Raw genomic sequence first — 27036 nt, forward strand, 5'->3', positions numbered from 1 at the left:
ATCTTATTTTTTGAAAAAAATAGGAAGCTTCGCATTGTGACTCAAACGTAAAAGTAAACAAAACATCTAAAGTGGCCCATTATTAACACAGTTTTGTAAAGATTTCCCTCATCACAGACTCAGTGGCGGGACCGTCTCTCTGCAGACGAACTCACCTCCAGAACGAGCCTCTCCAGCTTGTCGGTGAGCTCGCAGAAGTAGCTGGAGGTGATGAGTCCGAGCCGGCTCTTCTCCAGACAGTCGCGGGCCAGTTCAATTATCTGGTGGTGGGCGAAGCCGAGCACGCCATCTGCCAACGGGAGGACGCTCTCCGGAGAGCTGCTGCGGACGATCTCCTGGATCCTCTCCTCCATTTGTGCCGTGGCCTGCGGAGGGACGGGACACAGCCGGTGAGGTGAGATCATTAATAGCCGAGCGTGGTTGCAGCGAACTTGTTGTTGGCGCTTACCTTCGGAAACCGCTCCTTGTAGACGTGGTTCATCATAATAACCTCATGGTCGTAACACGACGGAGATCTTCCAGGGCTGAAAGACAAGATCGGGACTAAAAATCAGAAGGCCGAGTGGCATAGAAACACGTTTGCACGTCGATGTGAAAAATGGGAAGAGAAATTAGTACCTGAGACTGCGTGAGCGGGGTCGCATGGCCGTCGCTCTGCGGCATTCGTCCCCGGAGATGCTCTCGGTGCAGAAGTGCTTGGAGAGGAAGTGCAGCTCGTCCGGCGTGGGCTGGAAGGGCAGCTGGTGCAGCTTCTCCTGTGATGAACAGGATGACTGGAAATGAAACAAATATATATTCAACATGAAAAGAAAAAGAAAAAAGGAGATGGTGATGTTTTTTTTTTTTTCTTTTCTTAGGTGGATAAAAATACTTCCAGCTAGCAGACCGTCTGCTTGATGTTTTTGTTGGGCTTTTGTTGCCAAGAGCTAGATGAGAAGATCAATACCACTTTTATATCTGCGAGTTAAATATGAGGCTGCTGTCGCAGGACTGTTAGCTTCTCTTAGCATAAAGAGACTGTAAGCAGGGAGAAACATCTAGCTGTGGTCGGTTTAAAGGTAAAAAAAACAAACAAACAAAAAAAAAAGGGACAACGACAACATGTCGTCTTTATTTTTCAGTTTTTGATTAAAGATAAAAATCAGTCCCTCTCCTGGAATTCATTCATTCAAATTTGACCAAATTCTCCACAACGTTTGCAGAAGCTTGCAATTTTGCAAAATTCACATGATTGTTCTGCATTAAAAGTAGTTCATAAAAGCTCTGCTGTAGGTATTACTGCACAAAGTAAGACTTTCAAAAGAAAACGTGCTTTATCAATAATAAAAAAAAAACCTCCTCTTTTACAGTAAGTAAAGCTCCTCAAAAAGCTACATAACTTTTATGACCTCGTGGTTCAAGTTAATTCAAAAATACTTTGAATTATTTATGTGATGTGCAGGGGCCTTTTTTTTTTTTTTTTTTTTTTAATCACAGGACGTGATGACTTTAAAAGTATAGTAGTTAAAAAAAAAAAAAAAAAGAATTCAAATTTTTGCCCTCAACTTGCAATTTTTGCCATTTAATCACATAAAGCTGCTAACTGCAAAGTAATATTTTTAAAAAGACGCTGCAAAATACAACATTTTTGATCACAACAAAATCCTGGATGGACTGTTTGATGTGTTAATTAGTGAGATTCAGAGGTGCAGGTTGTCTCTTTTGTTACCTTTGGACCGAGCATGGCTGGTTGTTTACTCCCGGTTAGAGACTTTATGCCAAGCTCAGCTAATCAACAGCTGTCTCCACATTTAACCGACATATATTAAGAGCTGTTTCAAACCTTTCATCTAGTATTTGGCATAAAAAGCGAGTAAGCAGATTACCCAAATTTTCTAGCGCTCTAAAATAATCTGTGGACTCACGGTAACGCATAAAACAATGATAGATGTCTAACAAATCAAATAAACATACAAAAAAAAAAGAAAAAAAATAACTTTAAAAACAACAGATGGGCAAATGAACTATTATCACTTGACTCACGATGTTTCACCAGAGAAACATGCTTCCTTCAGTAGACGGTGTGAATAGCAGGAAATGCAGTGAGTGACCAAAACTTAAAACAAAAGCACAACATCGGGTCATTTTCAGTACCCCCCTGACACACTGAGATTCCTGTAAAGGCGCGAGTGAGTGCACAGTTGATTGTACAGTAGCTGCTGCCGCATCCTACGAACGATGGTGCCGATATACAGATGTAAACAGGAAGTCCACACAGTGAGAGAGAAAGAGAAAGAGAAAGAGCGAGGGGGTTGTGTGTGTGTTTGTTGTTGGTGCGCCTTCTTGTCAAAGTCGTGCTTGCTCTGGAACAAATCTTTTGGGCCGCCATGACAAACACCCACATTGAAGTCATGTTCCCTTTGTTCTCTGCGGAGACCTAAACAGATTATTACCCACAATTACATCATGTTCTAACAATTTGAATTTGGGTTTTATTAGAGCTTAATGTTGTGTTGTTGTACTCATCCTTACTACTTTCTGTAGATACAGGTTGGGGTGCGTTTATAAAAATGATGATATTCTGGTTTTCAGCAGTTTGAGGTCGAGGTTTGTCCATTCGACAGCTTAACTTTCAGCTTTTATTGCGCTTTTTTCACAGTCACGTAATGAGTGTAGTGTCTCCTCCCGGGACAACGGGAGGAGACACAGTGGTACCGATGTCTGTGGTTAGTTTGACCCGTTACAGAGCGGATGATGCTTACAGAAACGGTGGAGCTGGGTGTGTTGGTTCCATATCCAGAGGAGGGAAGGGAGGCCAACGACCAGCGGCGGCCATCAGTCCTGTCACACAACAGCAGAGACAAAACAGATGCACTCTCCATCAACGACTCAACAAATCAACACTTACATTTAAAACGTACATACGTGAGAAGAATTTGTCTTTGAATGAAGACAAGTTCTTTTTGCAACATGCTTCATGAAAACGCTCATTTTTTTTTCATGTTTGCATTCAAACAAGACAACTTCTAAAATCCTCATGATCACATGATTACAGATGAATGGCGACCTTTGTCTGGTATCGCTCAAAACAAATCTGTTAGTAACTGCAGACTAACACGGAAAAGCAGAAATAACAGAAACAACAAAGCGAATGAATGTAGAACTGAAACTGTATGTGAGAGTGAAGGAGATGCAAACTAATGAACGGGTGAAGGGATTATGAAGTGTACCCGTAATGAATATTTAAGGCCAAACGAAAAGCCTAACATGAAGTTACCTGTCTGCTCTGTGGCAATGACTGTGGATTATAATAAAAAAAAATACAGAATTACATGGTATCATGTTGAGAAATGGTTAAAAAAATAAATGTGTTTTTGATGCTGTTTTTGAAAACATAAGTAGACTTAAGATGCTGAATATTTACACGAGTGCTGGCAGAGAAAACATTTATATCCTTATTGACTGAATTGCTAAAACTCACAATTATTTTTTTTTTGAAGGATTCTGTATCTGACAAGTCTCCCTACGGTATTTACTGGCTGATGTGTCGAGCTGAAAATAAAGTAAATATCCATGGTTGGGTTACCTTCGTGCAAAGGAGAAATGAGCAGAGGCACTAGGAGAGAAATTTCTAGGACTGTCTTGTGGGCTTGTTCCTGCAGGGAGAACACACAGAAAAGGAGATAAAACAAATAATAATAAGAAAAAACATCCTGCAAGCAGAAAAACATCAATATGATTGGGTTCCAAAACAAAGACTGACGGCTGCTTTATCACAGATCAGATCAGCGTCCCAAAGCAGACGAGCAATGGTAACGGACAAGCAAATAATCTCTGGTCATTTGTAGTTCTTTGAAACACTAGAAATATTCCTTAAAAGGTAAAACCTAAATGCAAAAATGGACATTTTTGTTCCAGTTCAAGTCATTGAAGAGCAACAGAATCCCATCATAAATCATACAATTAGCACATGAAGGCTGAATGAAAACCAACCAAAGCTGCAACTGAGCAAACATTTATTATCGATTATTTATTAATGAAGTGTTTCACCTACATAGGCTCTACTTAAGGAGCCCCCCAGGTTGATTTCAGCCTTGGTAAATCTTACATCAGGACACCTTATTTCACTCTATTCAAACTGGGAACAACAGAAAATATTGTGTCGATAGAAAGCCTAAATGCGAGTCGTTTAATGAACATTGGTAAACTGTAGTGTTTATCCGTAGCCTGCACGGGGCATCGGTAAATTGTAGCTACAGAAAATAACCCGTGTTTCGCTCTCCCCCTCTAACCTGAATGAGTCTCTGCGTGCAAATCGGTCACATGCTGCACCACCCGCGACCACATGTGAATGCTCAGCGTGCCCGAAACAGTCACGTCCAGATTAGTTTCTTTATTTGTCAGTTATTCCGTTGGTCCGAAATTACGGCAAAAGAAAGCAGCACATTTTTTAGGGCTTTTCCTTCTTCGTCAGGTTTTAGGATTATTTAAAAAATAAGACACCGATACCCGCACGTTGGGTATCGGAGGACGCGCAGGGCGAGGCAGCTACACCACAACTCAGGTAAAGGTTTCGATTGGCATCGAGTCAGTCTGGAGGTGATGGAGGATACACGGTCGTCCAGTTGGGGTGCTCAGACCGGGGTATGTTTTAGATCGCAGCGACCCCTGCTGGCCGCAGCCTTCACCACGGGAAGTTTCTTGCTGTAAAGCTTTGTCCCAATGAAAACCTTATAATTTAAAGACTTTTTGAAAGGCACCTATTATAAGTCCTTTTTCTACAAATACACTGTAAAAACAAACCAAGGGTCCAGCATCAGTCAGACATAATTACATCCCTTGGAAAAAAAAAAAAAAAAAAAAAAAAAAGGGAGGAAATGATTTAACCAGACGTTCCAATGCCAACCATCTCTTACGATGACGAAGACGGGCCTTCTCCACACCGAGGAACAATTATAGAGGGCCTGAATGTTGCTGGTGATGAATGTCACTTATTTAATTGCACTGTAATCTCAATCACAGCCAGGTCAAGATGATAACCTGGAAGTTAGACTGCACCCTCAAGAGACAGGTTTTCAAACTGAAATCTCGTTTTCTGAACGTATTCATGACAATAAACAAAGGTTTTTATCTGATACGAACCAAAGAACAGAAATCAGAAACCTGAATAAGTCACAGCACCCCGGTTGTATCCACTAAAACTCCAACTTAAAAGGACACTATTCTTACCTTTAGTTCCAATATTACGTCTGAGCCACAGTGTTAAGTCGTCCCAGAGCTGAACACATTCATTAGCAGGAACACTGTGGCTTTCCGAGTCCGAATCCATCTTCAAGACCGGGTTCTCCTTCGTTAGGTCAGAAAACCCAGACTAAACACTGGCGAGCTGCGGCTCTGCTTGCTGCTGACCAATGCCAGGAAATAAAAACGCCCTGTGGTAAATGAGGCCTCCCCTCCCTCTGCTCCTGTGCATTTCCTCTCTGCAGGCCACCACTTCCTCACCCAAAACAATCACTGCCTTTTATAATTCGCCTCCTTGGCTGTTAAACTCTCGCCCCAAAACAAGACACAACTGACCCGACAAGAGACCATAAAAACGGACAATGCAAAAGTTATTAATGACTTTTTATTGCTTCGTCTTCCCCTCGTTTGCGTTCGGTGTCAGACAAGCCTGCATCTCATGCTGGAATCAGTCGGCAATACTCGGTGTGCGCGTATGTATTCTTCTCCTTTTCATACTGTTATTATTGTGAGAGGGTGCCAGATGAAAGCTGCCATTTGGGTGCTGATATCTACCGTTACAAGGTCTGCACTGTGCATTTTCCTGTGTTGTTTTTCAAACCACTTTTCTTTTTTTTTTTTTTTACAACACACAATGGACTGCATTCCTGTTGGAGAACATTGTGACTTAATGGCTCCTCCTCTGTGCACCCACTGGGGACGTTTCATACACTAAGGGGGGGAATAAAACAAGGCGCTCAGACATTAGCAGACATGCACATGCAACATACGCTTTACCTGTGAGAGATGAGAGAGGAGAGTGAGGTCGCGGTAAACCTGAAGGCTGACCGCTTCCTATGAGGCTTTTTCTGTTGCTCGTCCTGCAGCTGTAAAACCAGAAAGGGTACATATTAGGCAGAGGAAATTAAAAGCCGTGGCCTGAGCGGACAAAAAATATGAAATAATATTGTTTAAAAAGGTTAAGTTTAAGATAAACTAAGCTAAAATTAGATAAGCTAAGTTATGTTTTAAGAAGTGGTTTCAAAGATGTCACTTGATGCCTCAGACCTTAAGGCAGTGAGTTTGAGGGCTGAGGGGCCCTTTAGTCTTTAGTCTTGGTTCACAGGATCCCTGCTTGAATATCTGAGCGAGCTAAGCTGCAAAATACTTTAAATATAATAGGTACATTTGTAAAAAAAAAAATCAACTCTGAAACTGGCCAGGGAAATGAGGCCAGAATATGGATCATATGCCTTTTTTTTTTTTTTAATTTTTTTTTTATCTTGTTTGTTAAAAGCAATGTGGTTCTGTTTTTTGCTTATTGAAGATTGATTGGAATGAGTACAGACGGCCACCTTCCCACCGAGTATATAACTCTTATGGTTTTGAGATTTAGTCTTTCTTTCTGTATTTTTATTGATCTTCTTGTTCCAAAACAAACTTTAACTTAACATAAATCAGCCGTTACTTCTACCCATCACTTAGTTCTGATTGATTTCGCTGCTTCATTCGCAAAAGTGACGACGGAAGAAGGCATGCTGGGGAAATCCGATTTGTTTGTACAGTGACCTTGGGTTCAACCTTTTTGAAAGAAAATCTCTTCTTCAAATGGACAAAGAGGTAGCAGCAAAGGATAAACATATGTATGTTGGTGTGTGCACGAGCGCGGACTTGTGTTTTGGGGCGACAGGAGAAAAATATTTGCACCGCGGCCAGTCACAATCACATTACGCTGCAGCTTAAACCTCAATATATGGAATAGCAATAGTCATTAATACATGACTTTTTTTTAACGTGTGTACAACCATCTCGAGGGAGGAGGCTCTTCTTGTTATTATTCCTGCAATGCAAACACCCACCATCCCCTATTTACACAATCAATTACACTTTCCACAAACACTGACTAGCATGTATATCTGACTAAATGCATTATTACTTTGCCAAAACGTGCTACCCTCTGATACACAGTCACACTACAGTCCTCGACTCAACAGTAAATACTGCTGCCTGCTGTGCCATGAAAACAAGACAAGAGACAGAACATCTTGGTTCAGTCGCCCAAAAAAAGAAAAGAAAAGAAAAGAAAAGAAAAGAAAAGAAAAGAAAAGAAAAGAAAAGAAAAGAAAAGAAAAGAAAAGAAAAGAAAAGAAAAGAAAAGAAAAGAAAAAAAGCCGGTTCTGTGCAAAGCATTCGCAACGCTTTCATATTTGCTGGTCATGTTAATACAGCACCGTGACTCAGGACGAGCTGCTGCGATCGACAACATGTGACTCATAAACCGAAGCCCAGTCTTTAACCTTGAGAGAAAAGTGAAAATATTTCCGTGTGAAAGCGGCTTCGTTGTTCAATGTGCCGCTTAATGTTTGGGTTTATAATTTCAAATTAAAGGCTGTCAGTGGAAACACATAATGCGTGAAGAACACTAATTCACTTCAAGGTCAGAGACTCAATGACATCCTGTTACATAACCTCCTCGGAGATCTGAACCGTTTCCAACAGATTTTTTTTTTTTTAAAGATGCTGTTCAGTAATAATTTGCAGCCTGCAAACGCCAGAAAACAAATTCGTTCTGTTTTTGTTTTGTTTTTTCCTGTTTGTTTGAATATTGAAGCAAAGATTCCTTTATAGGAGAAACATGAAGCTGCTGAAGGATAAATAACTTTTAGAGCAGCTCTGCTGTCTGTGTTGCAGCACTGAACGCACAGCACGATCAGATTCACACGGGCTTCTGCAATGATGCAGAAATGCTGGAGCGGGCGGCCTTCATCTCTTTTGTCAGCGCTGCTGCAGAGAAGCTCCTACAGGTGAAACAGCACAGCCCCCAGAGACTCAATGTCACATCAGCAGTAGTGAAGAGCTATGACACTTGTAAAAAAAAAAAAAAAAAAAAAAAAAAGTAAATAAATAAATCACAACTGATAATGATGTGCCAAAAGCTCTCAACACTGTGCTGTCGAATCACTACATTTACTAAAGGCTTTAATGAATACGAAAACAAATGCAATATTCCAAATCAGCATTAATTAACACGACTTCACGAGTATTTACATCAACTTAAAACTGGTCGCGCAAGGCTTAAAAATGGGGTTTCCCTGGAGGGCGAAGGTGCTGTGGGTGTAGCAGTGGGGGTCACATCAGGTTTGATGTTAACGGACTAAAAACTATTTTCATCCACCATTTTGGACCATTAACGTTACAATATTTGATTAAAGACAACAGAAGTTGTAGTTTATCACAGTGCAATCAGTCATTACCAAGAAAAGAGGCTGAACAAATCGACAATCAATACATACTGTGAAAGACCAAAAACTCTTTCACATTATATATTAAAATCAGGGTTCAGATTTCGGCCGTCGCCATCTTGCTAGTTCGGAGCCAGAAGTGACCATATTTGGACGATCGGGGCAGGAGCAAGCGGTGGATCTGACTCGATCTGATTGGTAACCCGAGGACACTGCGCCGCTCTCCACCGATAGTGGAAACCAGACTGCACCACAGGCCTGTCAATCAAACAGACACGCCCCCAAAAATACCGCTTTTTATAGGTCTAATATCTAATTAATGACGGGATTATTTTCAGATGGACCGCCAGAAAACTAATAAGAAGAGGCGACTTTAGCTAACAACACCGAGATAACTCGTGGAAAAAAAATCTTAATGACTTTGTATTTCACGAGAAAAGTTGAATAGGAGTCCACGGAGGCTTTTTGGAACCAACCTCTAGTGGCACCAGGTGGTATTACATCTTAAGGCACTTCTGCATCGGCCTCATTTTTCAGACCCGGGAGCGACATCCACGTTTATATACAGTCAGTGGTTAAAATGAGCCTAGTTGATGTGAAAGTGAGTAAAACCTCATCTTTCACTTCACCTCGGTTCACAGACTTTATCTATCTATTAAGAATAAAAGATCTTGGAAAGCAAATAAAGTATTAAAAAACGAATTTTCCATCTCTTTTAAAGTATAATTAAAAGTCACATTCAATCAGAACACCAAAACTCAGTCAATATTTCTGCTGAAGAGGCCTACAAATGACTTTTGTGTTCATGTTGATGCTGATTACGCAACATTTCCCGCAAATTGAATGCCTCCATTTAACAACCGACACCAGAAATATCAGCGGACACAGGAAGAAGCCTTGTTTATAGCCGAGCACCTCGGGGTGATGACGAATGGATGTCGAAGAAATGCACAGGGACCAGATGTTAACAAATCAGCGGTTACGACACCTCAGCGCTCTCGAGATTATTAATGAAAGCACGCAAACTTCTCATGGCGCTAAATGCGGCAGAGGCTAATTCAAGATGTTCAAGAAAGCAGCGAACTTGAGGAATATGTGGAAAGAAATGTCCGAATGCAAATCATAATGTGAAGTGACAAAGTGTGCAAAGAGAAATCAGCGGGATATTGATCCTCCAAACACGAGAGTTTTAGCATTTAATTGAATCAATAATCCCGTGTAACTGAATGTTGAAGCAGAGCAGCACAGAAAAGGAGACAACGTGTGTCCTTTTGAGCAATTCATGGCATTTTTACACCTGAAGGTCTGGACCAAAGTCAGAGCCAAGGTGATTGGAAACACTTCCTGTTAAGTGCGTAAGTGTACTACGAGACTTTGCATGACAAACCTACGTCCTGTCATCATCCCCAACGTGGACTGTGTCTCCCTGTACTTGACAAACACTCGGTTTGTGGACGACGATCGTCTGACGACGACGTGTGGACAATTCGGCAGGTAGCCTTTTCCATTTGAACGGAGAAAAAGGAGTGAAAAGACCAGTCCCTATTTTTACTCACAGAAAGGCTTTTATGTAGTATTATTTAAGTGGACTTTTGAGTTCTTCTTCGGACCAAATTACAATTAAATGCTTTGTCACCTACCTCTCCCCATTGTTTTGTTTTTTTTACCCATCTTCCAGTTCCTTTTTCTTCTATTGTCTATTGGAGTGACGATAACTTGCCTAAACTCCCTGCATTATGTCCAAAAGTCCGAACCATCCAGAATTTTTTTTTCACACTGCAAACAAACCGAACTATGGTTCAGTTTGATCCGGACCGAGACACACCTTCTATTCAGATTTAAACTAAACCGAAGAGTCTGAAGGTCCGGCCCAAACAAGGTGGGCCTGAAAGCACCATTAGTTTGCAAATAAAAAAAAAAAAAAAAAAAAAATCTTTTTTTTTTTTTTTCCAAAAGATTACAGAACCGTACCAGAGGATAAACCAAAGTCGGGTGGAATTTGGTGTGAAATTCAAACACCTGTACAAACACCTGATCACGACGGCGGGCTACACACCAGCGTAGCATCATAAGCTGCTTGTAGCTGCCCGAGGTTCTGTTGTCGCGGCAAAATCCCTAAATTCACGCGACTTTAATCGGAAGGGGAAACCCCTGTTTTGACTGCAATCCCCGTCACCCTTGTTTACTCGAGCGGTTCTTCTGGGGGGCTAACCCCCGCAATCAAGAAGCGTGCCATGAATCATTGATCATGACGGCGAAGGGGAGCGAATAGTATCTGGTACACAGGTGCTCGGTCAAAGAGGATCGGATTTAACGAGCTCTATTTATACCCTCTCAGTGTGGATTGGGCCGGTGCCACGCTGCCGCCCAATCAAGCCTCGTGTCGTCTTCGCCCTCTCGATGCCCCGTCACAGACACGAGTGCCACATTTTGAAACGGGACGATTCAAAGCCGAGCTTCGGTGGAGGAAGCACCTCCACAGCGAGGTGGGGAAAAGAAATTCATGTTAGTATCGTGAAGCTTTAAGGATGGGGGAGGGAGGGTGGATAAAGAAGCCCTGGGCGAAGATGATAGGGAGGAAAGTAGGCCAGTGTTTATGCTGTACTGCAGATGTGAGATTCCTGGAACGGATCCATACGAGGTTTTAACCGTCTCGCTTATATGCAAAAACCCTCAAACCTCACGAAAACCATTGTGGCGTCGCACAAAAGCACGGCGACCAATCTCTCCTGTCAGCGACTAAAAATACTTTCTAAAAGTCAAAGTTAGCGCCGCTTTACACATCAGAGCGCGCTTTATTTTTACCTGATTTTACATTTTACCGTAACCTACATTATTTTCGAAGACAAAGTCATCTCAATCTGTCAAAAACTATTTCCCAGATTGCAGTTTGGCTTCTTATTTTGGCTCCAAGAAGCAAAAATAGATAAAAAAAAATTTTTTTTTAAAAAACCACTTTGATTTTTAGCGTTTGAATCCAGATGAATGTGAAACGTCTGATCCTGACCCTTGTCAACAACAAAAAAAGCCATGATTAATCTCTTACTTCCCAGAGTTTTGCTCCCTCGTCACAGCTGTCAGGTGAGCTGACGAAGCGCAATGACACATAAATTGCTGCTCCGCGCTGACAAACCCAAATTCAAAGTCAGACATGTGACACACGCCGCTCTATTAATAGTGTTTAAAAAAACTTGCTGCTTGGGTATGACATTTTTTTTTTTTTTTTTTTTAAAGCGTGGCAGCTCGTTTTCGTCGTCGCCGCCGAGGAGGACTGTTGGTTTTTTTTTTTTTTTTAAAGCGACTGTCAGTTTCGACATCCGAAGATGTAAAGTGTTAAAGAGCTTCGAGGAGATTTTACCTTCGACAAATCTCTTGTTTTTTCTGAGGATTTAATATTCCCACATACTGCACCGTATTAACTCCTATGCATGACATATTTAACTGTGGACGTCACGTCAGTGTGGTCAAGCAACTTGCAGGTTACATTTAACAGCTGTTTGCTGCATTTTCTTTCACATTTTGGTTTTTCTAGATCAGCTGCTGTGGGACTAAACTCAAGTGTTTCACTTAAGATAACAAGTTGTATTAAACACAGAGCTGAAATCAGAATATCATGAAGATACCTTGGAAACAGGATGTTATTTTAACGACAAGAAACGACATAAAATAAAAGGTTTTCAAGCATTTCTAAAGGATAAGAGCCTTTTTATGATTTTATAGCTCATAAAATCACATCAGCTGTATAGAAAGCATGCTTCTACCTATTTTCAATATGGCTGTATTAAAATGAAATGATTATTTGACAATATTTTCATCAACTTCTCATTTTATTCACAGAATCAAACCCATCTGTGACCTCTGAGACAGTTTTACAACACAAAGCTCCAAGTTTTCAAATAAATCCAAAATACAACGAGAAAACATATATTTACGCGCTGATGTATTTCATGTTCAGCTGTTCTGCACTATAAAATAGGTCAGGACAGGGATTAAAAATAAATATGTGTGTATGGGCTTCACCAATACTGTAGCACCCGCATATACAACAAACAACTGGGATCAAGTGGATGACACCAGCGGCTGCAAACTCTAAATCCCAAAAGGCAACGAAACGGTTTTAATTCAGCGACGTTCGGTATCTCCCAACAAGCCAAATGAATAAAACATCCCGAGGAGCAGGACTTTGTCAAAGACTCGCTCACTTTTCTTGACGCGAACCGTAACGACGGCAACAATCAGCAGTTCCACTTTCCCGGTGTAAATCAATAGGCATGGCACATCCTGTGCGAGGAACATGAGCCCGCACCAACAACAAACACTCCAACCACCGCTCGACTCACAACGCCAACAACGCACAATAAGGCAAGAAGGGAACACCCAGCTCCTCATTCACGTTGACCTCGCATAGCAGCTCAGATTACCTGCTGCAAACGCAAAACCCAAAACATCCAGCTGTCACTCACTAAACGTGTATAAGTAACCTGGAAACAACCTTTTTTTTTTTTTTTTAAACTGCGTATGGACTCGTCTCATCATTGCAGAAAAAACCCAAAGTACAGCCCTGACTTCACTGTTAAGTCGGTACCTTTTGGACCGGCGCAGGCGAGCCCCGCTGAAGAAGTGCGGCATGTTAAAGTTGGACAGCACCGTCCACAGACTAGAGTCCGACATGGCGTCCAGGTCATGCCAGAGCGGGAGGTGCAAAGGCGGCTTCTGAAGCCCCGCCGAGGAGAAGCGGCGGCGGCGGCCGCAGTCGTCGGTGTTCGGGAGGATGCGACCCTCCCGACTCGTACTCTCCTTGGGTCCGAACTTCTTCTGCGCGGCCACATCTGCAGCCAGCTGCGGCATAAACCCACACCGGCAGGGAGGACACGCTGTCCTCCTCTGTCCTCAAACAAAACAAAACAACAAAAAAAAAAAAGTAATCCAGGGAGAATCCTGAAAGGCGCACACACACACACACACACACACACGCACGGGGAGAGAGAGAGAGAGAGAGAGAGAGAGAGAGAGTGTGTGTGTGTATGTGTGTGTGATCCAGGTCAGACGTTGACAGCCTCCACTGTTGCACGGATGTGACACCTAACGCCAGCTGACTTTGTGTTTCCCCCCCCCCACGTCTCGCTGCGACCGCGCTCCGCTTCCCAAACACTCGCCCCGCTCCCTCCGCTCGACATGCTTCATATCATGTAACAGGCATCTACCACTTCACATCCTGCGGAGGGGGGTGGCTGTGAGACGGAGGGGCACTGCATCATCAGCAGATGCTGCTGTGCACTCGCCGCTCTCGCTAAACTGGCACCCCTCCAAAAGTCCGGTGGGTCAGAGTATTTAAGCAGGGACCTATTTGAAATGGAAATGTTGGATTCTTCTTCTGCTGCTGCTGCTGCTTGCTGCTGCTGCTTGCTGCTGCTGCATGAATTCCTCCCTCAGCTGTTCCCTGCATTACGCACAGTCCTGCGTCATTCATTCGACGGGAGCCTCGCCGGAACGACATCACCTTTGATCCTTCGCTGTTTTTTTTTGTTTTTTTTCATGGTTGACTCCACAGATAAGAAACTAAACACTTGAATTTGTTGACAATTCAGGAAAATATCGATTGGGAAAAAAAAAAAAAAGAAAGAAAGAAAAAAAAAAAAAAGCAGGTTGGGTTGGATCAGAATACGTCTGACCTTTCGGGTGACCTGTAGGTACGAGCTGCTCTCACGTATTCACACGTGAACGGATTTTTTTTTTTTTTGTGTGTGTGTCAGTCCGGTGATGAATTTGACTTTGGCGACCTGCGCGTATATGTGCGAGAGCTTCGGGTCAGCTGATCGCAGGGTGAAAAGTATGCAGACGAGTTCTCTGAAGCGGCTACCGAACAAAACAAACCCCCTCTCCCTCCCTCCCCCCAAAACCAGACGAAGCATTACACGTTAGTTTCACAGTCGAGCTTCAAAAATATTGGTCTTGTCCGAGCTGAGAGTCGTAAAAAGAAATGGGAATAGCTGCCAAATTCTGGCTTCTTTTAATGAGCGAGTAAATGCAGCTCACGTTAAAAGAAAGATTTCCAATAATGCGGCTTCCGGTGTAATATTATGATCGAAAAATTTAAATACCAGTACTTTGACTTCAATACCCGTTTACTTAATTCGATACCAACCGTTGTGTTAAAAAAATTAATCCCAAAAAATAAATCACACCTTACAGTGCAAATCTTTAGTTTTCATGCAGTTTAGAGGGGGAGAGTGTAACCTAGGTTGTTTTCTAAAATTAACAAAATGTTCCCTAAACGTGACCCTTTTTTTTTTTTTTTTTCAAATCAATTTACCGACGTACCCTAAATGCCTCACGTGCACGTTATTGCTAGATGCTACAATTTACCAATGTTTCATGAAGACTTTTCATGCTATCAGTAGATGCCAACTAGCCGGTTGGTTGCACACAGAGAAGCCTCCAGTTACCGCAGCGCACAAAACTCAAGACACGTAGCCAAAAAAATGCGTTTAAGCCTAATGTAAGACTTGTTGAATCCGAGTGATGGACGGGCTTGCCCACATGTCAAGTGAAAGAAAATGAGCAAAATTTGATTTATTTTCATCAATCAATTTTCGGATTATTCTCTCGTATGGACAGCAAAGCATCAGAAAAGGGGCTCGTAACATGCTCTTACCAAATATCTTGTCTGACGAAGAGACTAAAATTTAATATCGTTGATTTAATTTATGACCCCCCCCCCCCCCCCCCCCCAAAAAAAGGGCAAATTCTCACATTTGACCAGCTGAAAACATCTTATTTTCAACATGTTTGCTTCACAAGTGACGACTTGGCAATTCATTTTCAAACGGCAAATCTACCACTGGCTTGATTGTTGCAGCTCAAATCTGATGTTCACGCTCCCGAGTCGAGGCCAATATGATAACAAATAATGAAATGAAACCGAAATGGAGACGCGTCTTCTTTTTATTTTTAAACCGCGACCGTAACTTCGGAGAAAAATGACACGAGACGCCCCGGCGAGCTCTCTCAGACACGCACCGACGTTCCTGTTTTGACACGCTCGCGCGTCGCCTCAATCGTATCGCTGAGAGAGATCCGAAGTTCAGCCGCCGTTCGGCCGGTTTCAGCGGCAACGGTGAAACAGGAGAGCGAAGAGTTCAAAAGACGGGCTCGAGAGCTTTTTGCTCAGGAAGTGCACAGTCAGACCCGGGGACGGTCAGTCTAATCACCCGCCAAGTGCTCTGCCCGGAAGGGATTCAGGAGCTCGGGGGGGAGAGGGAGCGAAATCGACAAGATGAGGAACGACGTGCGTGACGGGGCCGGCATAACCACCGCTCCCACTTTACAGGCACCTCCTCTGTAATAACGCCTTCTCGGGAGTCGTCTTTTTATATATATATATATATATATATATATATATATATATATATATATATATATATATATATACACGTTTTATTTTTTGTCAGTGTCAAACCTGAGCGTGCGCATTTCCCTGAGAGTGGCTCCGTCCGTCTCCCTGCAGGCCGCCGTGACAGCCTTCACTCTAATTATGGCTCTGCTCCGTTTCTCTGTTCCACATAGGAAACGACGGTTCGTAACGGTTCAAAGTCAAACTTGCAGAGAGCAGCATGAATGAGGAGGTCACTGCCGGTGCTGACAGTAACAAGCAGAAGAAGAAAAAAAAAAAAATATGGTCGGCTGTCCTCGGCTTTGTTTTTTTTTGTGTTTTTTTTTTTACTGGTAGCTTTGAGAAGAAAAAAAAAGAAAGGAATAAAGAAAGAAAAATATTCCTAATTTACCTTTTCTTAATTGAGATATGACGATGCAGTTTGTGATAAATCTACAGTTCTGTGTGCAAAGAGAAAGGATTGAAGAGTGTTACTGTTGGCTCTTTCATAAACACTAAGCATAACGACACACAGGGGATGAAATGTAATTAGCACAAGCACCGATCTGTTATCATTCATAAATCCTGGGAAAGGTCAGCATATTTTGTGAAGTCACCGCGTCTACTCTGCCAGCTGATATGAAACACACAGGCCCAAAAATAACAATGCTTTTAACTATCCTACAGTTAATGGACATTTTCTTGCTTCATGTGCTTTACGTGTCCAGTTAAAAGTGCTTGGTGGAGGATTGTGGTGAACAATTGTTTGAGTGCATTTCCTTCCTCATCAAACGCAGACACACCCAAATTCAAAAATATCTGAAGTTGTGCTCGCTGGCAGTTTTCGTTCTTTGTTTTGCTTTTATTGGTGATTGCAAAGTTTATTTTGGCCAATTTACGCCATCAACAACACTGTTTATCACGTGCTCGTTTCTCGGTCAAAAAAGCATTGCTCCATAGCACTCCTAGTGGTAAAAGACTCCACAGAGCACCTTTAAACCTCCAACTAGTTTTTTGTAAATATAATTTAACACATTATAGACCTATGGGGCCTCTAAAAACACATAAGAAAAAAAAAACCTATGGTACTGTTTGAAAACAACCTCCTTAAACCAGAGGTGTCTCTGAAAAACATGCTGACTAAAACCTTTATTTTAAAGCCTCTGTAGCAAATATGAAATAAAAACCATTTGAGAGCCTTAATTGGAGTAATGATGGCGTTTTTCCTCATGTTCATTTACATCAATCACATAAATTGATGTGCCGTTAGAACGAGTCAAGGTCAACACCTAGTATATTAGCTGGAACATGTATGAAAACCTAGAGGGCTTTTAATTTGAAATGAGGGCTTTTAATTTGAAACAGATACAGGAAGTACTGGCATTTGTCCAACGAATGGTGTAACTTCACACTCACAGACAGACATTTTGTCATGCGTACAGCCTTGTTTCAGTGTTTGCAGCCCTTGACGGCAGTAAGGTCCGATAGCATCGTCTAAAACACGCAAACGTCACACCTGTTCTTAAAGGTATACACACGAATCCAGACCTAACGGGTTAATGCAAACAGCTGCAGGTTCACAGTTCATCTTTACTGGGTAAATCTCTCACATTCAAGTTATGTATCCATCATACAAAGCAGTATGAATTCTGCATATCCCTGAGCAATCAATTCCTCAGCTCACGTGCTGCTTCAATTGATTTCAATATCAACTGAGACTGCGTTCTTACCAACTTCGGCCCAACAAGAAAACCCCCGAAACCATTTATCCGAGTTGAAGTTCTTAGAAAAACAGCAGGGTTGCTGACCCAGAGGATTTTGACAGAGCAAAGTATAAAACTCAAAAATGCAACGTCATCAGGTAAGAGTTGTAAAAATCTGTCTGTGAGTGTGACAAACGGCTCCGACAGGCCTTCAAACTCACAGATCTGTTCTTCAAACTGAGCTTTTTGGATCATATTTCATGTCTCAACAACGCCTTAAGTAACACGCTTGCATTTGCATTTTCTTTTTGATCTGCTTGCCCACTAAAGTCGGCTACTACCTTCGCCTGGTGGAGGGGGGGGGGTCTTTCTATAGCTACATATAAAAATATAGAGAACAGAAAAACGACCTATATTTGAACTCAAGAAAACGAATATATACATGTAACAAACGTTATGTTGAAGCATGAAACAAAATCTGAAAAGAACTCAAGGGAATCCACAAGAAGTCTCCTCCAACTTATTTATCAAACATCAATGAATCATAAAACAATCTTTTTCTCAAACAGATATCAGTACGGTCTAAAACGCTGCAGTCTAATGGTCCAACGGTGTAAAACAGACTTCTTCTCTGAAAACATCACACAAAGCACTCCCCGCCGATGTTTGTGTATCGATGGAATAAAAACGGAAACTGTCAATAAGAACATAAAGAAAAAAAATAACACCCCATAAAAAATAAATAAATAAATAAATAAAACACCTCTTCATTCGAGTATGGAGCTGACTCACTTTAATGGCTGCTCCACTTGACTCTCTATGAAAGCTGAGCCGAACAAGATGAGACCAGGGGTGAAACGGGTGGGCGTTTCATGCTATTCATTGATACAGAAAATTCGACAAAATTGAAGGTTTTGAATGAGCTGCAAAGAAAAAAAATAAAATAAAAAAAATAAATACCAAATTCAGTCCAAGTTTCATTCCAACTGTTTTTCTTGGCAAATCTTCACCAGATTCAGGCTGAATAAACCCCGACAGAAAAGCACAAAACGTTGACTCTCTTCAAATAAGACTTTTCTTCCAGTGAGCGCTTCAAGAGCTGCAAGAGAATTTAGAGAAATAAAGTTTCTCAAAATTTTACGGATTCGGGAAGAAGTGAAGATGTACTTTAGGTGGGAAAATCCGCAACTGTAGATCAGACCGGCGTTTCGTCATCCAGGGCGGGCTCTCGTCGCCACGTCCCTTTCTGGAGCGAAAACCAATCTCTTCAAACTCTTTAAACTTCCGCTTTAAACTAACCGGTTTAAATAATAACGCCACGCCGGCGAGTTGCCGTGTAGTTAGTTGCACCAACAATGATGTGAAAAACAATTTGCTTCTCTGTCATGTCCTAAAAAAAAAATGATCCGGCGTGTTCTATGGCAGGCAGAGTGGAAATATAACCCCCTGGACATCGTGCCACCGTGCCATTTCTGAAGTAATTTTGATCCGGTGGTTTACAACGGATTGGTTTTCCAACACTATCTTGCATCGAAGTCTATGGCGAGAGGCGTTTGTTTTCCACCCACCATAAGAGTAGGGGGGGGGGTTTCTGAAAGCCAAAGTTCCCACCGGATGAGCCGGTCTGATCTATTGGCACTTCTTGGATTTTTAAAGACCGTACGTGAGTGAAATCAGCAAGACAAGAAAGACAAGGAAATCTTCAAAAGGCCCCTGAATCACAGGCCGCCTTCCTCTCCGCCGCCTGATTGGCGAACCGTTAATTATATAAACAGGAGCAATCCAAACAAGATGGCTTCAACCCAAACGACCCATTTGAAAGAGAAAAGCTCCAGACGGCTTCGACACTTCCCGGCGGGGCGAAATGCGAGAGTTTTAGGAGACAAACCGGTCTCCGGGGGTCACCGATGCATATTAACCCCCCCCCCAGAAAAAAAGATAATCGTATCTGTGACACGAGGACAAATGTGAGGCTGAATCTGAAGCTCCGGCAGCAGTTTTTTTTTTTTTTTTTTTTAATACTAATTATAAAACTAGTTTAGATCTCAGCTCCGCTATCGAAACCGAGATTTCCTCCATGTTTTGAGCGATCTTTCATTCCCAAACGAATCAAGCCGGGATTCAGACAGATTCGAGACAGTTCCTCACTTTGATGTATTGCAAATGCCACAAATCCTACTTAGCACATGAAAGAGGAGCATAAACCTCCGAACAGAGAGAGAGAGAGAGAGAGGGGAGGGTGGGGGGTAAGATGGAGAGAGAGAGAGAGAGAGAGGAGGAGGCGGCGGGAGGGTGGGGGAAGGCGGGGCGGGGGTGGGGGACAGTATCGACATTATATAAGCTCCGTGTCCTCCTTCAGTGTCATTTCAATGGCAAACGATTTCTTTTTTAGGGAAGCTCCGGCCTTGTGACGCATGAAAACTCCAACATGCACCAAACGGGCCTTTTTAAAAACAAGAAACAACAACAACAACAACAACAAACAGCCGCGGCTCAAAAACTCATTTCTTACCTCCAGAAATGAAACGCGTGCAGCGGGCTGCACGGGCTGCAGGGGCTAGTGGGAGTGGGGCTCAAGCTCCGGGGAGTGAGGCTGTAAGTTAAAGTGGAGTGTGGTGAATAGTTGTCTTTCATCACACACAGGACAGGACAGGACAGGACAGACCCCCCCCCCCTACACACACACACACACACAGCTGTGATGAAGACAGCAGCATCATGAAGGGTAAATGATCCCGTCACATGAACCACTTAATCGTGTTTGAAGAGCAGGCCCCCCCGGAGGCATTTGTCTGCTTCTTTGCAGCGTTTGTTTTGACATTGAGCGACGTTTGACCCTGAAGACTAAAATGAAAGACAAAAATGAAAGAAGGCAAATCAAGCAGCAAAAATAAAAAAGGAGTTTACAGATGAACCCCTCCTGTTATTATAGTATAGTATTATTATTCCTACAGTAAACTGACTAACTTCACCTGCGTGACGTCATTGGCACTGCAGAGCGTCGGGTCGTGTAAAGGTGAGCAACTTTTTACTGCAGTGGCCTTTGCAAATTATGCATCAGAATAATCCGATAGAGACGTGTCCGTAAAATAATGCAGGGCACATGAAATACTGTGAGTGTAAACACTTTTTGAAGGATTATTCTGGAGATTTTTCTATATTTGGACAAAAAAAAATGTACAAAGAATTGCGTTTAATCTCATTCTTCTGAGCTGTAGACTTCCAGTGTTGTCCAGAAACTATTATTGTGATCATTTTAAGTCGTAATGATGAAGTTAATTTGGCCACATATACCATCCTGCTGCAGTAAATACATACTGCACAAAATGTATATTATTCCTCTGAGGAAAATAGTCCCCCAAAAATGCACTTTTTCCACCCATTTTTAGTAACATTACTTAAAAACGACATTATCCAGCATTGTTAGGAAATTACTGAGCCTTTTTTTTTTTTTTTTAAATATTAAACTACATACTCATGACCGGTTTTTAGAGATTTACATCTTCAGTCTGAACAAAAGGGCTTTTGGGTGAAGTGTCAGTGGATTTGTTGACAGTTTGAAAAATATCACTCCCCTTATTCAGAAACCCAATTTGCTAAACTCATCAGATTAGAGTTTCCATTTTAATCAGTGGATACTGTTGGCTGAAATATCATGCAGTCCTTACTACACGTGAACAAAACAAACAGGTAAGAAAAATGTATTTTTCGTTCGACGGATGAACTGCTTTCATCATTTGTTCCAAATTCTGCATAGAAACAACAAAAGTGAAACAAAAAAAAAAAAACCTACAATTTTTCATTCTTCCGCCAATTATGCTCAAATGCAGATTTTAAATCCTCAAAAACGGAGGGGACCATAACAAATGCCTCGGTGACCTAAATAAAAAAATAAAAATGTACCAAGCTGATGACAGGGGCTGTGATTAAAGGGGGAAACAGACATGGAAGAACCAGACAGCCTTCAGAGATCCACTGCTTTTTCACATCCGACAAAAAACACAACACTCTGGATAGGTGTGTTGTGTGTGTGTGTGTGTGTGTGTGTGTGTGTGTGTCACGCCAGCAAAATAAAAAGCAGTTGCGGCACTCCTTTGCGTGACACGTTATCTGTCCGTCAATCACACACACACACACACACACACACACACACACACACACAGACACGCACACACGTGCACAAAAAAACACAAAACCTGTAAACACACGCAGGCATTAACGCGAGCACAAAAGTAAGCCGCTGTCGCCTCGCTGTGAAGGATTTGACATGAGACTTCCTGCTGCAGATGCTGCTGCTGTTGCTGCTGCTAATGCTAACGCAGCACACAGTGAAAGACACACACACACACACACACACACACACAAACACACACACACACGATACAGAAACAGATGAAGGCGCACGCTGCAGAGAAGCTGCAGGATAACGGAGGTAAAATACTCACTCTAGCGTCAGCCCGGGAATTCTCAGCCTCTCCCGCTGGGCTTTCATGGCTGAACTGTGCTCGTTTGCTCTATTGTGGTCATGATATGCATTCACACTGCCTGCCTGCCTGCCTGCCTGCTGCCCCCCCCCCCCTCCTGCACTGACAAAGAGCCAAACCCAGCCACCACAGAGCGATGAGACGGATTGGTTTTCTCTCCCCCCCCCCCTTCCTGCCTACCCCCCTTCTACAGAAAGGGAGGAGGGTTAAAAAAAAAAAATAAAGAGGAGGGGGGGGGGGGGTGCTACAGTTCTTGTTTTGGTCTTTCCACGTTTCCACCTTGACGCTGTCAAATGGGATCCTCGGCTGCCTGCGGAGGGCACGGAGGCAGGACAATACCCCCCCACCCCCCTTTCTTCCCTCCCCTAATACACGCCCCCCCCTCCCTACCCCTCACCCCCACCCCTGCACACATTCGTACCCCCCCCCCCCCCACACACACACACACACACACCACCACCACCACCACCACCACCACAGCTCCTCCACCAGCTGGTGACTTGACTACACAGCAGAAAAATGAATGCGATAAATTGAAATCTACATTTTTTTTTTGTCGCCTCCTCATGCGTGCAGTCACCTTGACAGATGCTAACACGAGGAGGCAGGCGCCGCCGCGTTGCAGTGTCACCACGGGGATGATGTCATCTCAGAGAGAGAGAGAGAGAGAGAGAGAGAGAGAGAGAGAGAGAGAGAGAGGGGAGCAACATAATGCGCCACGAACTGCCAGTCCGTCAAACGTACAGGAAACCAAAACAACAACAACAAAAGAACCAGAAGCGCGAGTCGAGTGTTTGCGCTTCATTTAGAGGAGGAACAAGAAAGTTTGGGGCGATTGTGAAAGTAATAGAGTCGGATGACGCACGAGCCCCCGAGTGTCCTATCAGCCTGCAGGGATTCGAAACACCCCTCGAGGTGGCTGCTGCTCATCATCAGAGAAATCGTTCATCGTTAGACGCTGTGTTGGCCGGACCGTGAAGATCCCAACAAGTCAAACTGAATCAATGACTCAGGCTGGAAATCATCCGCAGATAAAGCACTTCAATGACAAAAGCGCGGGGGGGGGGGGGGTATGATTTGACACTAAACTCAAGAAATACACGTCCAAAAAAAATGTGCAATGTCTGCAATGAGTCAGCGACAGTAACAGAAACATAGAAAGCGAAGCCGACCAGAAAAGCAACCCTTGTTTTTTGGGGTTTTTTTTTTCCCCCTTCTGCCTCACTTTTACCCATCCGGCGTCCTGATGAATTCTTTATTGCCACGAGCATGTTTTGAGGAGCCGAGAGCCACCGCAGGTGACATCAAACACTGCATGAACCACAGAACCAGATAGCCGAGGCCCGGCAGGAAGCGGAGCGCGAGAAGGCGGAGAGCCTGAAGAAGAAGAAGAAGGAAGAAAAAAAAAAGAAAAAAAAAATGGCCTGTGATCATCAGAGACGGGCGACAAATTAAAGGGGAAAAAAAAAGGGTGTCGAACAGCTTCGCTCGCGTCTCGGCATTAACCGCACGAGTCTTGGAAACTCTGCCGGAGGCATTAAAACACCGTTTTCCCAAAACACATTCGCTCAGCGGGCGTTTTATTGATGGCGACGGGGCATTTTTTTTTTTTTTTCTAACACGTCAATCCAACAATCTCCCGCGAACGTTCAGCTTGGTTTGAGATCCGGTTTGACCGCGAAAAAGGCCACGGCACAATAAACGCATCATTTTCACACTTATCAAACCGGTCAGCGAGTCCTCGTCACGGCCACAAACACTTTTGCCTTAGGGATAAAAAAAAAAAAAAGAAAAGAAAACATCGTCTTGAGGTTTTCGACACCGAGTTCTACCGGGACCTTCCGAGGGAGGTGAAAAAAACGTTCGCTCCACATGACCCGGACCGCGTCCGACCGGCTCTTTCGGAGCGGACGCTGGCCCTCAACTCTTCAGCCGGCCAAGTCAAGAGAGTCATTCCTAAAAATCCACTGAACCAGAAGACGCACGTTAAAAACGACCATTTCCTCAGCGTCCATTTGACAACATTTCTGTAAAAACATCCCGAATCAAATGCCTAAAAATGAACCGCCGCCGGATAATTATTTATTTTCAGAACGGAAGCGGTAAAAAAGGTGCCAAAAACGTTTGACATTGAGGAGAATTGACCACACATTCGGCACACTGAACTCACGTTGAGGTGTCAGTTCATTTAAAAAAATGTATAAATCAAAGACCGTCACCGGCTTTAGTTGTTTTTTTTTTAAAGAAGTCGAGCTTCAGTCCAGGAGACGATGCAGGTGTGCACTTTCAGAAACGCGAGCTCATGCCATATTCGAAATGAACATGAATGAAGAACTGAAAATGAACAAACAAATGAAACGTATTCAATTTATGATGTCACAACATTATAGAACAAAATACAAAAAAAATTAAAATAAATATTAAGCTCAGCTGAGACCTGGGCTGAGAAAGAAAAAGAAAAAAAGAAAAAACGTTCACCGCCTCACCTTCAGTGTGCAGAAGAGCTTCTTGCTACAAGCTTCTTGGTTTGGAATTCGTGGCATTGTACATTATATTTACACAATTATATAAATTAATCTTGTCGAAACACTTTCATCGCTGAAAATCTCTTGTAAAATAAAATACAATTCCAGCTTCTCCTTTAAAAAATATGCAGCTTTCTGCAGTAATAAACTGAATATTTATTGGTTTTGGACTGTTGGTAAATAAAAACCAGCAATGGGAAGGCATCACTTTGGGCTTGAAGGAGTTGTGATAGATAATTCCTACGGGTCACTGACATTGAGAGGATATTTATGAAATTCTGTAATCTTTTCCTTGAACATCTCCAAACAACTTCCTTCGCAGCGATGTGGTCCATGAAGTGTGCGGGGTGACAGCATCTGTTAAACTGAACGTAACCGAATCTACAGTCAACAAGTCCTCTTTTAATATCCTGTTGCGACACTCTTGACGGGCAGGTTTGGAACCTCGGCGCTTCAAAGGGCAACCGGCCGTGTTTTCGTGCTGATGATGAGAAATACGAATAACGCAACGGTCAAGTAATCCAACGAGTGCATCTCGGACTGCGCACAAATGATTGATTTTCATTTATTTAATTGGACCCGGCGAGAGGACTTCCAGCTATTAAGGTCAGCCTATAAATAGGCTCAAGTAGTTTCAACTAGAATGACTCGTATCAAAAAAAACAACAACTCCGGATATGGCAGCGTAACGAGGCGCAATCCATCACCGCTGCGGCCGTGGAAAAAGAATTACACTCATTAACGCCCCCCCCCCCCCCCCCCCATCCCACTTTATAATGGAAGGGAGTGTGAGGAGAGGGCTAGCAATGCTAATTAAATGGCATGTTGACACCAGGCAGCCTGTTAATGACATCAAACTTTCAGTAGATGGCTCTCTGTCCCAGGAAGAAAAACTCAGAGGGTTCGGTGCTCAGCCAGCAACGGATGCACTGCTCAAAAGAGACAAGTTTCCTTCAAATGCATTGAAGGAGACGCAGAGTCCGACAGCCCCAGATTACACATCGTTGTTTTTTTGTTTTTTTTATTATGTATTCATTGCTCGGCTCCTGTATCCGTCAGATTTGACCTCGCCGCGTTCAAACGAAGCACACGAGCGACACAACAGGCCCCCCCCCAAAAAAAACCAACACAGCTCTGTATATAAATAAATCTGACTTGACCATAAAACCAATCAAGAGAATGAAATACATCAATTGCGTAGAATAAACGTCACTTTAAGCTTTCTTTTCTCATTTTCACGAGGACAAATTAGTACAAGCGTGAGATGAAACTGTTGCCGTATTGGATTTGAAGCGGCCGCGGCAACTTTGTCACTTCCAAAACCGCCTTTACCGTTCGGCACCAAGGTCGGCTCGAGACCCGCTAAATATAAACCCGGCGCGGCCGGTGACCTCGCGGCATGCGCGTTAGTGACGGGTCGCCTCCATTACGGTGAGGCGGGCAGCGAGGTGTCGCGGTGTAACTCTTTCTCCGCCGCGAGCTGTATCGAACCGGAGCCGAATCGATTCGCCAAGGAAAGTCGGTCACGGCTGTAAAAAGCTGCATCACCTTTAACAACCCGGAGAACAGAGAGGAGAGCGGCCAGACCGAGGGCGGCTTAATTCCGCGGCGGCGACTTCTCTTTTCTGGTGGCAGGACCGACCGTTATGAGGAGAGCGGTGAATTATGCGTTTGACCGTGATGAATAACCTTCCGACTCTTGACGGTGGAATCAAAGCAACGATTCAAACACTTTTCAAGAACTAAACGTCGAGGAAAAACATTTTAGTACCGGCATATGATTTGGCTAACTTACACGCAAACAGTTACAGTGTAACATTTGCCGGGGTGGCGACAACAGCGCCCTCTGTGGCCACAAATGGTCATGTCTGAGATTCTGAGATCGAAGCGGGACGAACCAAAAACGCGACATCAGCTCAGTTCGCGCGCGCTTCTTTTTCCGTCATTTTCCAACGCGCACGAACGTAACAAGTCTCGGACTTTGTTTCCATTTAGTCTCGCAGGTCCCAGACTCTCCATCTCCACACCTCCACACCGCCCCCCCCTCCACCGGTCGCGTTTTGCGTTGCACCTCGCGGACGTAGCGCGATGCCATCTGAGGAAGCGCGCGACCCGACGCTTCAAAACCGTCGTTACGTTAGAGAGTCGCTCTACGACGCGGTGAGGAGCCTGCGGACCGCCACACAATCACAACGGCCGACTGGACAACCGAGAACGCCCGCGTCGTCAAAATGTATACCGAATTGACACCTCTGAATCAAAGTTATTCCCCGAACGCGTCGACCGCATCGCGAGCACAAATTCACAGCGTCTAAATATCTTGCGCTTCAACACCTTTGATTGAACAAACGCGCTATGTGAACAGCAATGGAGCCGCGGTGTGAATTAACACCGCATATAAATGCCCACCATGTCCGATTTTTCGTAGCTATTAAATTATCCATATGATTATTTTATGCTCTGCATTGTATTCATACATGTTGGGATTCGAATATGCGCCCTGACGACAGG

The 27036-nt window shown here is 43.3% G+C and overlaps 1 protein-coding gene across 9 annotated transcripts in view; it reads right to left on the reverse strand.

Annotated features, from left to right (window-relative positions):
* Nucleotides 1-27036, reverse strand: part of mast4 (microtubule associated serine/threonine kinase family member 4) — a 95518-nt gene that overhangs the window by 19822 nt on the left and 48660 nt on the right. For 3 of the 9 annotated variants that reach the window (XM_069167952.1, XM_069167928.1, XM_069167987.1), the window contains 7 exons: nt 5998-6086; nt 3566-3635; nt 3257-3277; nt 2742-2820; nt 619-773; nt 449-524; nt 156-365 (listed from right to left, as the gene is read on the reverse strand). In XM_069167952.1, the coding sequence (XP_069024053.1) occupies nt 156-365; nt 449-524; nt 619-773; nt 2742-2820; nt 3257-3277; nt 3566-3635; nt 5998-6086 (700 nt within the window). Of the gene's footprint in view, nt 1-155; nt 366-448; nt 525-618; nt 774-2741; nt 2821-3256; nt 3278-3565; nt 3636-5997; nt 6087-13026; nt 14310-20028; nt 20110-21961; nt 22141-27036 lie in introns of those variants that run through there. The other 6 variants (XM_069167996.1, XM_069167977.1, XM_069167960.1 and 3 more) reach the window with 6 other exon arrangements.

The sequence above is a fragment of the Embiotoca jacksoni genome, unplaced genomic scaffold, assembly GCF_022577435.1.
Source record: "Embiotoca jacksoni isolate LCO1_2020_lvr unplaced genomic scaffold, fEmbJac1.0.p SCAF_10, whole genome shotgun sequence".
NCBI lineage: Eukaryota > Metazoa > Chordata > Actinopteri > Embiotocidae > Embiotoca > Embiotoca jacksoni.